Source organism: Lytechinus variegatus, chromosome 8 (genome assembly GCF_018143015.1).
Source record: "Lytechinus variegatus isolate NC3 chromosome 8, Lvar_3.0, whole genome shotgun sequence".
In the NCBI taxonomy this organism is placed as follows: Eukaryota; Metazoa; Echinodermata; class Echinoidea; order Temnopleuroida; family Toxopneustidae; genus Lytechinus; species Lytechinus variegatus.
In genome coordinates this window covers 25,555,655-25,569,633 of record NC_054747.1, presented here as the reverse complement: position 1 = coordinate 25,569,633, position 13,979 = coordinate 25,555,655, and the positions used below count along the sequence as shown (strand labels likewise).

General features: G+C 33.3%; 1 protein-coding gene across 4 annotated transcripts in view; it reads left to right on the top strand.

Moving 5' to 3' along the window:
• The first annotated feature begins 7,974 nt into the window (after positions 1-7,974).
• Positions 7,975-13,979, top strand: part of LOC121420240 (POU domain, class 2, transcription factor 1-like) — a 37,470-nt gene continuing 31,465 nt past the window's right edge. For 2 of the 4 annotated variants that reach the window (XM_041614811.1, XM_041614808.1), the window contains exon 1: positions 8,108-8,315. In XM_041614811.1, the coding sequence (XP_041470745.1) occupies positions 8,276-8,315 (40 nt within the window). In that variant the 5' untranslated portion in view covers positions 8,108-8,275. Of the gene's footprint in view, positions 8,080-8,106; positions 8,316-13,979 lie in introns of those variants that run through there. The other 2 variants (XM_041614810.1, XM_041614809.1) reach the window with 2 other exon arrangements.

Below are 13,979 nucleotides of genomic sequence, written 5' to 3'. Positions count from 1 at the left end.
AATGCACCCACTTGGTCAGTAAATATAAATCTTAGTCATGAATCTTTTATGAGGCCGCCATCAATTCAAGCCTAACCGCTCACGATGGCGGTCTCCTGCGTTCATTTATTACATTATATATATATGTTTACATTTATAAAAGATTAATTTATACTCACATCCTTATTTGTATTTATTATGTAATATGACCACATTGGTTAAATTGTGAATTATTTTGTATATTGTAATTATAAATAATTTCGTATTGTGTTTTTGAACGCAGAAATAAATGGAAACAAACAAACAAATGTATCTCAACACATGATGGCAATATTTTTTTTGTCTCGGGTCCAAAAGAAATAGGTGCCATAGGTGGCGGGCCAAAATCCAATCCTCCCCCCCCCCAAAAAAAAAAAAAAGTCACAGACGTTTTGGCCACAACTAATTCTTTTTTTGATGGTATTTTTCTGAGCTACTTTTGGTGAATGTTATATGTTGTAGAGGGGAAGGCAATTAGTTTTTCCCAAAATTAGTACTTTTAAACCATTATTTGTAGAGTTAAAATGTGATATTACCTAAATTTACAAAAAAAAATTATTTCGGTTTAGAGAGAAATAGATCTAATAAAAGTAATGATAATAAACAATTATTAGAGGATAAAACTCATTAGAAAAATATTATGGTGAAAACTACATTATTTCCATGTTATACACAATTTCAATACAACAAACTTATGAGGAATATATACCAATAAGGATCTCTATAGCATTGATGATAGGCCTACTAAAAATCCGTTTAATGAATTAATACGTTCTGTTCTACTGATCTACTGGCTATAATTCCCAATTAGGAAACTATGGTCTATTAGGCCTATAAACACCACAGAAAACGTTGATTCAAAAGCATAACGCTGAAAATTTCATCAACATCGGATATAAAAAAGAGAGTTATTACATTTTGAAATTTTGCTTATTTTCCCCACAACAGTCATAGGCACAACTGACGGACATGCAAAATGATAGAGTCGATATGATGTCCATCCCGTTTCCATCTGTCACTATTTCTTAATTTTTTCCTTTTTTTAATTATATAATAATTTTCACAGATTTTCCATTAAGGACCAACTTAACTGAGTAATAATGAAATGCTATAGGCCCGATTACAATAATACCACATGTTCAGGGAAGAATTAAATTTTGTTTCACAGGACAATGAGGAAATAATTAAAATATTTCATATAGACCTCATTAAATATTTTTTAAAATACGATGAGAGAGTGATGTTATCAGTCTCCTCATTTGCATCCAAAACGGCATGCAAGTACGTTTGTTTTGTGAAATTAGGCGAAAATTTATAATTTCCTTATGTACATCCGATTTTGCTGAAATTTTCTGTGTTATGCTTGTTGGATTCTTCTATTTTTATTTAACTCAACTTTTTGTTGGGGTGGACTTGTCCTTAACTCTTCTGAGCCTATTTCATAAAATTTGCAATGATAGCAATTCTTGCTGGCCTGGAATGTCAGATTTCATTAGAAGAGCCAATCACAAAGCAGAATATTCACTGTTGCCATGGTAGTTGACACTCTACATAGCGGATCCAGGGGGCCCGCCCCCTATTGGCGGAGCAAAGAAAAAGGGAAAAGAGAGGAGACTCGCGAAGAAAATGAGAGGGGGGGGAAGGAAAAAAGAGGAGGAAGACCATAAAGACGAGTAAATAAGGTGAGGGGAAGACTTGGAAAAAAAAACTTTCATATCAATATATGAAATTTTCGCTCACGCTTCGCGCTCGCATTATAATTATGTTCAATTAGATACATATGTTGCTCAATAATCTGATATGGAGCTTAAACAAAACAATCAACTTTGAGCGGCCGATCGGGGAAAATATGGGTGAACAAAAATTTCGCCCCCCCCCCCTTCCCTAACTGACGAAAGATGGATCCGCTCCTGACTCTATCAAGAGTTCCTATCTTCTCAACTGTTTAAGGTCTATTATATCGAGATTATGGTTTTGGTCGTATCGGTGATATGGGCATGATATTATTTCTGCCTCAAGAGGGCGCAAGCCGCAAGAAGTAAGATTGTATCTATAAAAAAATCTATAATCGACGTTTTCTCTTTTATCCTGCATTCAAATAAATGGAAATGCTATTGGTAAATTTTTAAAAGTTAGTTTTAGTAGGGGTGCTGTACGCTAATGGTGCTGAAGTGAATTTGACAAGCAAAAAAAACACAAAAACGCAGAGTTTTCACTACAAAATGGAGGTGGTTTCGGTCCAGAGAAATTTGGCAAGCAAAAAAAAGAAAGAAAGAAAAAAGGAATGGCTTTCCAACATTTCAGCCATTATAGAGTTATGCCTATCGGAATTTCAAGAGTGCTAAAGTGAATAGCACACCCAGCACCCCCAAGATAAATTTGGAGTGCTTCACCCCCAGCACCCCCGCTTCCCTGGGCCATGACTTGTCCCCCCCCCCCCCCCCCCTCTTATGTAAGTTCATGTCAGACCAAAAATTGCTCAAAAACGTGATTTTGTGTACAAAGTCAATGTAAATTGTGTTTTTAACCAAAAATCATAAATGTATGATTATTTTTAGTTTTGCTGGCCTAAATGTATGTATTCTATGCTGTTTATAATCTTAGAAGAGTCCCTAACAATTTTCATTGAAAAAACAATGAAAAACAAAGAAATACATAAGAAATTGCACAAAACAATATAATACATAGGAAATTGATCTGATATCACAGTTTTTTCATGTACAATTGCTAAAAACATCACAAAGAGTTTCTATGCCAAAAATTAGAACATTTGGAGCTTTATTTATGGAGTTAGAGGAAAAAGTATGATTTTGCATATACTAATTACGCATCAATTAGCATAATTACGTAATAACGATTCGCATGAAATAAGTTACTATACGATCATGACGATATTGATTATATCCCAGACATCCTGCGTGCCAATTTTCGGCGCGATCGCGCGGTCAACAGCCGCCATCTCGGTGCCAGGTAAAAATGGCAGAGGTAAAAATGGCAGAGGTAATAATGGCAGAGGTAAAAATGGCAGAGGTAATAATGGCAGAGGTAAAAATGGCAGAGGTAAAAATGGCAGAGGTAATAATGGCAGAGGTAAAAATGGCACTGAGGTAAAAACGGCAGAGGTAATGGTAGAGGTAAAAATGGCAGAGATAAAAACGGCAGAGGTAATAATGGCAGAGATGAAAATGGCAAGAGTTAAAAATGACTGAGGTAGATGACATACTACATCAACAAGGAAAAGACAGAGCCTTTCCAGTTATCAGTCATAATTATTGGCCTTGAATGGAATCCTAATGACGGAATGAGCATTATGAACTGAAAAGATATTATTTAGATTTTTTTAATAATTTTAGGTCTGCTCTATACTTTATCGTTGATATGATTAAACTCAAACATTTCCATGCCAGAATGATTTCAGTTAGTGAGTGATGAAAGGATTTGGCCATTTCGTAGAGTAGAACAGCCCTTCATCACATACATACCAAACGAATTTTAATGTAAACACCAAAATTTGCGCTACCATTAAAACATTGAAATAGACAAGTTCGGGAACCACTTGCATTACTTGGATAACAGAAAAATAACAAAACGTTCTGTAATAAAAGTAATTTTTCATATTTCAACATCATAATGGATCCGAATAGTTATTGATATGATACGCATAGTATGATAATAGCAATTAGAGTTTAAATTTGATAACTCATTGCAGCTAGTCCAGTGGAAGGCAGGTTCCTATAGTAGTTTCTATGGTAACAGTTACCGCCTGAATTTGGAAATGTGTAGCGAATCAAGGATTTTATTTCAAATTTGCTTAGGTACCATTCTATCGACCTGTTTTGAAGGGGAAATTCACCCTGACAAATGATTTACTGTAAAAAAAAAGCAGAAAATTCTATTGGTGAAGGTTTACGGAAAACCCGTCAAAGATTGAGAAAGTTATTTGAAGTTTGAGTTTTTGATCTGTGACGTCATATACGAGCAGGGAGCTCATTTCGTTTTCGGACTAACGAACCTTCGGAATTACTCCTCTCAATTTCTTTTCGGATTAACGAACCTTCGGAATTACACCATAAATGTTCGGATTAACGAACCCTTTTTAGTTTTCTGATTAACGAACATCGAGATAGGCAATTTACGTGTTTCGGAGTAAAGAACCTTCTGAATTACGAAGTGTAACCGACTGCTATTACGTATTACAAATTTTTAATCAGTGGTTCATGATTGCTGAAAAAGTCTTTCAGGAGCGGATGTGAAATGATTTGTATGTTGATTTACTACAATAATTATTTAGAGGTGTCCAGCACTGCTTTTTAGTGGACCCCTCCATTTTCTCAGAATTTCATAATATTTTGCTAATATATAATACTTCGTACAAATTGAGGCATGTACAAATATAATTTGTACATGCCTCAATTTATATTGTCTTTATAAGTTCATTGTAATTATTTTGACCACTTTACTTCGTTCTGTTGAAAATGAAATAAATTGAAAGAAATTGAAAAAACATTTTCATTTTTTTAATGGCATTTCATTGATATTTTTTTGTTACAACAGATTTGGGGAAAAAAATGCTCGGAAATGAAGTCACCATTAAAATATAAAATTCTATAACAGCTTTTAAATCTTTGATGAATTCCCTTAAACCCTATACCAATATCATTTTAATTATTTCCTGCTTTTTTGACAATAAACCTTATGTCAGGGAGAATTTCCCCTTTAACATGTTTAATGAACTAATGAGTACTTGGGATCCAAAGTGTGCTTCAAATTTGAATATTAGAAGAGCAATTTGACATGAGAAGGCTGTTCATGTAAGTCCAGGAATCAATTAAGAAAAACCAACTAGTGTGTTTCAATTTGGGTCAGAAAGTTTACAGTATGATTAAAAAATGTTACCCTTTACATTAGTCAAACATTATAATTTTTTTTATTCCCAGAACCTTTTTCTTATTTAATCTACTGTACATGGAGGGGCTTTTGGATTTTTTGGCATGGGAGTTTAAGACTGGCCATTTATACCTCTACCATTTTTACCTCTGCCATTTTTACCTCTGCCATTTTTCCCTTTGCCATTTTTACCTCTGCCATTTTTACCTTTGCCATTATTACCTCTGCCATTTTTACCTCTGCCATTTTTACACCGAGCCGAGATCTCAAGGGGGGGGGGCCTGGGAGCGCCCCCCCCCGGCCATATGAACTCCCAAATACCCCGGCCTAGATAGGGTTAACTCATGCATCATATTCATAATTACAAATTAAAGTGCCCGGAATGCTTAGTTTTCAGGCCATAAAATCAAAATATTTCGCGCACCCATTAGGCTTATAAGATTTTTAAACAAGATATTAATAAATTGGCCCTTTTTTCAGAATGAAATGTCGACAAGTTTCATCTCGCGCTTATATAGGGAGAGGCATGAAAAGATAGTCATCGTTTTTATTATGATGACCTAATGTATTTATAATGTCCCGGTCTAGCTATGGCAAACCCAAAGTGATAATAATGAAAAACGTCACCTTAAGGGACAGGTCCACCCCAACAAAAAGTTGATTTGAATAAAAAGAGAAAAATCCAACAAGAATAACACAGAAAATTCCATCATAATCGGTTGTAATATAAGAAAGAAATGCCGTTAAAGTTTTGCTTAATTTCACAATGCAGCTATGCACATCCTGAACGATGCAAATAACGATACTGACGATATATACACTCATATTTCTTTTGTATTTTATTATCTGAAATATGAAATATTCTCATTTTCTCCTCATTGTCAAGTAAAACAACGATTTACTAAACATGTGGAATTAGCATTGGTTCAGTCAAGTTGGTCCTTCAATTAAAATCTGTAAAAAATGAAATAACAGTAGCAAAACAAAAGAAATAGTGAGTGAAAGACATCATCGACTGTCTCATTTGCATGTCACTAAATTGTGCATCACTATAGCTGTTTTGTGACAAATAAGCGAAACTTTAAAATGACGTTACTTTCTCATTTTACATCCGATTTTAATTGAAATTTTCAGCATTATGCTAGTTTGATTTTTTCTCTATATAATCAAATAAACATTTTCTGGGGTGGACTTGACTTTTAATTAAGTGCGATCCATATCCACCTCACAATGTCTTACATAGTGCTAGAAATATATAGGCCTAGAGTTCAGATCGAAATATCAAATATTTTTCTTTCCTTTATTATTGTGATTTCAATAAATTGATATCAAATTAAAACCCCTATTTTGTTTTCGAATTGTCGAACCTTTGGAATAACGCCACAAACGTTTGGATTAACGAATACATTTACGGATAAACGAACATCGATGCTAGTCATGCTAGTAAGTGTTTCGGAATAACGGACTGTAACCGAAATTTTTGAAAGACTGACCTGAAAATGAACAGACTCTTTAGATAGATAGATATATAGATAGATAGATATGTATAAGATAGACAGATAGATAGATAGATTGAGATAGATAGATAGATATAGATAGATAGATAGATTGAGATATAGATAGACAGATAGATAGACAGATACTAGATATATAGATAGATAGATAGATATATAGATAGATAGAGAGAGAAAGAGAGAGATAGACATACAGACAGATATAGGGCCCTGGGTGGTTTTATTGAGGAGAAAAAAATATTACACAGGCATAGTAGTTTTTAATCATTTCAATTTTCTGAGAAAATTATATAAGGATATTTTTTTTACCACATGATATAAAAAGTTGCTCGCGTATGACGTCACAAATCAAATGATTAAAATTCTAATAACATATATATTCTTTGGTGGATTTTCCTCAAACCGTATCCAATATTTCTCATTATATATTTTTTTATTTTTACGATAAACTTTTTGTCAGGGTGAACTTATAAGACATAAATATGAACAACTTTTCTTTTTCTTTCTCTCTCCATCTGACAGTTTCGGAAAGGGGTGGTTCATTCAATAGCAATAAACCTTAAAAAAAATAGAAAAACACCCATCATGCGTAAATGCGACCACCATCACTACCATCACCACGATAATCATCATTATTATTTTTATTATTATTACTATTGTTGATATCAATCTTTATTATATCTATTATCATTATCTTTATTATTACTTTTCTTACTATTAGTATTATCATCGTCATTATTAATATTACTAATATTAACTTTATTACGATAATCATTATTATTACTATTATTGTCATTGTTATCACTCATTATTATTATTATTACAATTACAAAATTTCGGGAGTATAACACAGGCCACCCCAACTAAAATATTGGGGGAAATATCCCCCCCCCCCCGGATTACACTTGTTTGATTTTCCCGTATGCATGATATAGGTTAAAATTAACATATTTCAGGGGTTGCCTCGACCTTTGATATAGCTAGGCTTACAGAAATAAAAAATGGGAAATTTTAAAGCACATTTTGTCATCAAAAAAGGGAAACTTGTTTGTTTGCTTTTATCACTGCGTTCAAAATAAAACACTATCAAATGTGACATAAGCAATATAAAAATAATCCGAAACATAACCAATACAACTAGATTACATAATGAATTTAAAAACATTAATGTGAGCATAAACTTGACTTTTTAATAATATTACAATTACTAGATGAACGCAGTCCTGAGACCGCCATCATGACCGATTAAGTTAGAAATTGATGGCGGCCTCATAAAAAAAATCTTAAATCTTAATCCGGGATCTTAATTTCTGATTAAAAATGTAATACATAATTATGCGAGAGCGAAAAGCGAGTTGGAGAGTTTGTTAGTCATATCTTCAGCAGGCCTTAAATTCAACCATGGATCAGAAATAAAAAATGTGATTTATCTTATTTATGTATAGGACCTACAGCCCCATAAAATTGTGTGAAACTGACAATAATAAAATTTGTTTCCAAATAAAAGAAGGAAAAAAGTGCTGACAAAACGACTGTTTTCGAGTCTAACGCGTCTTGTCAATTTGCATCACAGCGGAGCTGAATTAATTTTCGGTGAATATCTGGGCATCGGAAGACAGTCGAAATCTCATACTTTTTTCGCAGACCGAAGCAAGAAGAGGTAAAGAAATTCAACATATTTTTACTAGATACACAAACAATCAATTGATATTCTATTTAATTTCTGATACCTGGTGTTTTTTAACTCAACATTATCTCATTATTTTCCGGAGGTGTTCGGGGCTAGCTTTTGCTGTGTATACGCCCCTACGTAGCGGGTTCCGCGCAGTCGATTTGCCAGTATTTTAATATGCAAAATGGCGGATAGAGCGAAGGAAGGTGACGATGAAAGGACAGGTTCGGTCGACTTTACATATTCATATTTTCGATTTTTGAAGTAATTGATATTCATCCTAGGACATTTAAACTTCTCTATTTCTTTTCTACTTTTTGTTTAATTTGGAATGATTTAAAACTATTGAAGAAGTCTTCGGTGGAAAAGAAAATGAAATGGAGTTAAGTCGAGGAACATTTTTATTTTGATGAAATTGGTTCATGGTGTGGATCGCATCTCGCACGGATCGAAGAAAAGGGTTGCTCATGAGATGAGTGTGTGTACAAATGGTGTTTGTGTGTGCGTAGTCTGCTTTCAGTGACATTGCATGTTTATCATTGGCAGAGACAGTGCCTAGCCCTAGCAGTGTGAATGTGTTTTAGTGTTTATCGTTTGTTGTTTTCTTGCCTTGGACTTCTAAGTTTTACAAGTTTGTTTGCTTTAATTTACTACAATTTATAAGTTGGCAGACAAGATTAACCCTAATTTTCCAGGGGGGGGGGAGCATAATGGCCCCCCCAACAATTTTGGCGATAGGTTCGCAAAATTGTTTGACCTCGCCGCTCACTGACTTTTTACTTTCAGGTGGCGCAAATTTTGAGACCAAATTTTTGACGCTCGGGTACGCGGTTACAATATTTCGCAACATCATGTAAGTGCATGTCAGACACAAAATTGATCATAAAGGTGATTTCATGTACAAATCCAATGCAAATTTCTGTATTTAGCCAAAATCTATAAATGTATCATTTATATTTCTACTTTTGCTGATTAAACTTAAGTAATGTTGCCTTTTTATGATCAGAATTAAGTCTGGAATGATTTCCATCGAAAAAACAATAAAAAACAACAAGTAAAAAAACAAAGAAATACATAAGAAATTTAAAAAACAATACATTAGAAATTAAAAAAACATTAAAATACGTAAGAAATCGGTCTTGGTGCCAGAATTTTTTTCATTCACAATTGTTAGGAATGCTTTAAAGAATATTTTCACCAAAAATAGCATTCTAGGAGCTTTATTTAGTCAATCAGAGCAAAAAGTATGATTTCATGAATAAATTAGCACAATTAATACATATAAAATAAAAATGTATGAATTCAGTGAAATTTTCCAACGCAACTGTGTAGATTACGTCATTCTCTACCATCATGCAAATTTTCATTGTGAGTGGGCAATCCATGGCCGAGATCTCAAGGGGGGGGGGGGGCCATAATATGAAATAACTGCCAAGCAGGTGAAAGCATTTCTTCCAAGTTGAGAACTTGTTTGCAGTATGGAGATAGGATTGTTCCAGGCAGAACATAATTTTTTACTTATAATTTTGATTAATAGTGATACTGAAAATAATATCACCAAAACATGTATTTTGTAAAAATGAGGTGAAAATGAAGTGATGAATTTTCTACAAAGTATGTAGTTTGATATTTTCAGTTTTTAATTTTTTCAGTGTCAAGCTTGTGAATTTTTTACCATGGAAATGACTTCTGAAGATACTGTAATCTATTAAGGCATTATGATAATGTGTGTGAAAATTGCTGTTTACAATTTATATGATGTTGCCATCCATGGAGTCATAATGACAGAATTGTACCCGCTACTCAACCATTAATTAACTAATACTGGACTGTGGTGAAATTGGGTTAAAGGGGGAATTTCAAAGGGAACGTTGTATAAAAAGGTTAGATTCCCTTTCAAAAGTAATATGAATCGATCTTTAGAGGGTACCAAGTACAACAGATATGGCCTACATGTAGTACCAGGGCAGGGGCTTTGGTAACGGGGGGGGGGGGGGGGGGGATTCAGCCCTCTACTCTTTCTGAAACTATGTACAAAAACATTAAAATGAGATTTGATTTTGATTTGGGGCTTGGTCAGCACCCCCACACTTCAAAAACTGTGGACCGCAACCCTGATTACCGTGCATTGCATTTTGCTATTTTAACCTGAGTACAGTATAAACATTAATTAAAGGTCAAGTCCACCTCAGAAAAATGTTGATTCGAATCAATAGAGAAAAATCAGACAAGCACAATGCTGAAAATTTCATCAAAAATTAGATGTAAAATCAGAAAGTTATGACATTTCAAAGTTTCGCTTATTTTTAACAAAGTAGTTAAATATATGAATGAGCCAGTTACATCCAAATGAGAGAGTTGATGATGTCACTCACTCACTTTTTCTTTTGTTTTTTATTTGAATTATACAATATTTCAATTTTTATGAATTTGACGATTAGGACCTCCTTGCCTGAAGCACAAAATGTTAAAATAATGGAATTCCACGTTTCAGGGAGGAATGAATCTTCATTTCACATGACAATGACGAGAAAATAAAAATATTTCATATTATAAAATACAAAAGAATTAGTGAGTGATGTCATCACTTCCTCATTTGCATACCGACCGAGATGTGCATATAACTGTTTTGTGAAATGAAACGAAATTTTTAAATGCTATAACTTTCTTATTTTACATCCGATTTTGATGAAATTTTCAGTGTTATGCTTGTTGGATTTTTCTCTTTTTATTCAAATCAAGTTTTTGTTGGGGTGGACTTGTCCTTTAACAACCATTTCATCTCAAGTCCTGTCAATACTATTTTTGGGGCCAATTTTTACATTAGTAAGTGAAGAAAAATATTCCCCAAGGTTATTGTACATATTGTGAATCTGTGGTCTGAAATAATTATTTACAACACATTACATTGTATGCATTATGCTTAATTAGCATGTGCATTAAGAAATAGTGTAGATAATAATGAATGCATGCCTTTGTTACCTGAGAGACCTATTAAAATTTTTGCTTGCCTCGTGTCCGATATTATGTAGACTAATTACATGAATAGTGAACTTGTTAATGAATTCAAAATGTTAAAGGTCAAGTCCACCCCAGTAAATTATTGATTTGAATAAATAGAGAAAAATCAAAGTAGCATAACACTGAAAATTTCATCAAAGTCGGATATAAAATAAGAAAGTTATGGCATTTTAAAATTTCGCTTATTTTTCACAAAACAGTGATATATGCACAACGCTGTGACATGCAAATGAGTCAGTCGATGATGTCCATCCCTCACTATTTGTATTGTCAGGTTCATACTGAACATGGCTATCTATAAACCTGTTCTACTTTCTTAGACCAGTCTTCATCTAGACTGATCTAGGGTTTGGTGAACTTTGGACCAAGTGTGACTGTGAATGCACGGGGGGGGGGGGGGGGCAAAGGCTGTGGTTTTTAAGCCTTCATACCAAATAATAATAAGTCATGCAGTACATAATACTTCATACTAATTTCAGGGAAAAAAAATTATTTCCCTTCCCCAATATGGTTTATTCTATCAAAGACTAAACTTCATGAATACTCATTGAAAATGGTAAAGATGTACATGTATGTCTTGTAGGCCTTTATAAGGTCAAGTCCACCCCAGAAAAATGTTGGTGTGAACCAATAGAGGATAATCAAACAAGAATAACATTGAAAATTTCATCAAAATCGGGTGTAAAGCTAGAGATGTCCTCCACTCACTATTTCTTTTGTTTTTTATTGATGAATTATACAATATTTCATTTTTTTTTTAGATTTCATCATAGGGACCGACTTGACTGAATCATATAGTATTAAACATTGCTAATTCCACATGTTCAGGGAGGAATGAATCTTCATTTCACATGACAATGACGAGAAAATAAAAATATTTCATATAATAAAATACAAAAGAATTAGTGAGTGATGTCATCACTTCCTCATTTGCATACCGACCGAGATGTGCTTATAAATACATGTAACTGTTTTGTGAAATGAAGCGAAACTTTTAAATGCTATAACTTTCTTATTTTACCTCTGATTTTGATGAAATTTTCAGTGAAATGCTTGTTGGATTTTTCTCTTTTTATTCAAATCAAGTTTTTGTTGGGGTGGGCTTGTCCTTTAACAACTATTTCATCTCAAGTCCTGTCAATACTATTTTTGGGCCCAAATTTTTTTTTTTTAGATAACATTTGTAAGCGAAAAAATATTCCCCAAGGTTATTATACATATTGTGAATCTGTGGTCTGAAATAATTATTTACAACACATTACATTGTATGCATTATGCTTCATTAGCATGTCCATTAAGAAATAGTGTAGATAATGAATGCATGAATACCGAGAGACCTAAAATTTTTGCTTGCCTTGTGTCTGATATTATGACTATAGATGTAGACTAATAACATGTACATGAATAGTGAACTTGTTGATGAATTCAAAATGTTAAGAACTTTGATACAGTAAGACCAGGTATAATGATCACTGATAACATGTAAAATGGGTACATGTAACTGATCAAAAGTAATCTTGTCTTGTTCTTACAGTACTGTAAGTTTCTACATGTGTACCTGTATGTCCATGTATTGTATTTCTTTTCATATTTCTTTAAAAACTTGATGTGGCATGTACATGATGTTGGTTTGCTTGATGTAATTTGCACTCAAGTTTTGTGGGAACTCCTATTTCCAGTCGCAAGCCTCTCTGTAAACTACGTATATTTTATCATATTTGTTTAAAAAATAAAAAATTACATGCCAATCGATGAAAATGCTGCCATCTTTGAAGATTGATACCAATTTTAATGTCAATCTTTATCAACACCACCACCATCATCTATATATCATTGTTACAATTGTTGAAAAATTGTCAAAAATATTGTTTGATGTATAGTTATCAATCATTTATATACATTCATGATGTGATGTAGCAAACTCATCTTGCCTGCTTTGCTCTGACTGACAGCAACAGCAGTGGCGGTAAACCTGAAATTGGCATTATTATGGAAATCTTTGTAATGCTTTACATGTACATGTATGTTCAATCTCACCAAAAGTAAATCAATGTTTCAATAATTTAAGATGATTTTGAAAGTGCATTAAAGGACAAGTCCACCCCATCAAAAAGTCGATTTGAATACAATGTAAATATAGAAAAATCCAACTGTTCTAAAAAGCGTAACACTGAAAATTTCATCAAAATCGGTTGTACATGTAAAATAAGTTTTGCATAATTTCACAAATAAAAGTTATGCACAAATACATGTATATGCACATCCCAGTCAGCATCCAAATGAGGGAACTGGTGACATCACTCACTATTTATTTTGTTGTTTTATTATATGAAATATTCTACTTTTCTCCTGATTGTCCTGTGAAATAAAGTTTTATTCCTCCCTGAACATGTGGCAATTACTGGTCCTTACTGTAAAATCTGACCTTTAACTGTTCCTGTTCAATTAAACTTCCAAATAGGGCTCAAATTATTCCTTGAAGGAGAATCCCCCACAAATGCAGAGGTCATTTAAGGTCAGTAGTCTTTGATGAATGACACTTCAGGGAACTTTATAGCAGAGACTGTATTATAGATTTCCATTATTTTGGAAATTGCAAACTACAACTGAAAGTGTTAATGTTACATGTACTAACCATGGTATTTGCACCATGTTTTATCTCAATCTTTATGAAACAGTAACGGTTTGGGAATTGGGATACCAGATGAATGACAGGTACAAAGGCTTGCCTATGAACTTTAGGGTCAATAAACTTTGTACCATACAGATGAAAATATCCTTTGAAAAATATACAAAAAATCTTTTAATTTCAAACAGGTAGGCCTATAGTGTAAAACAAGTTGCGGCAGTAAATAATTAATGCACTT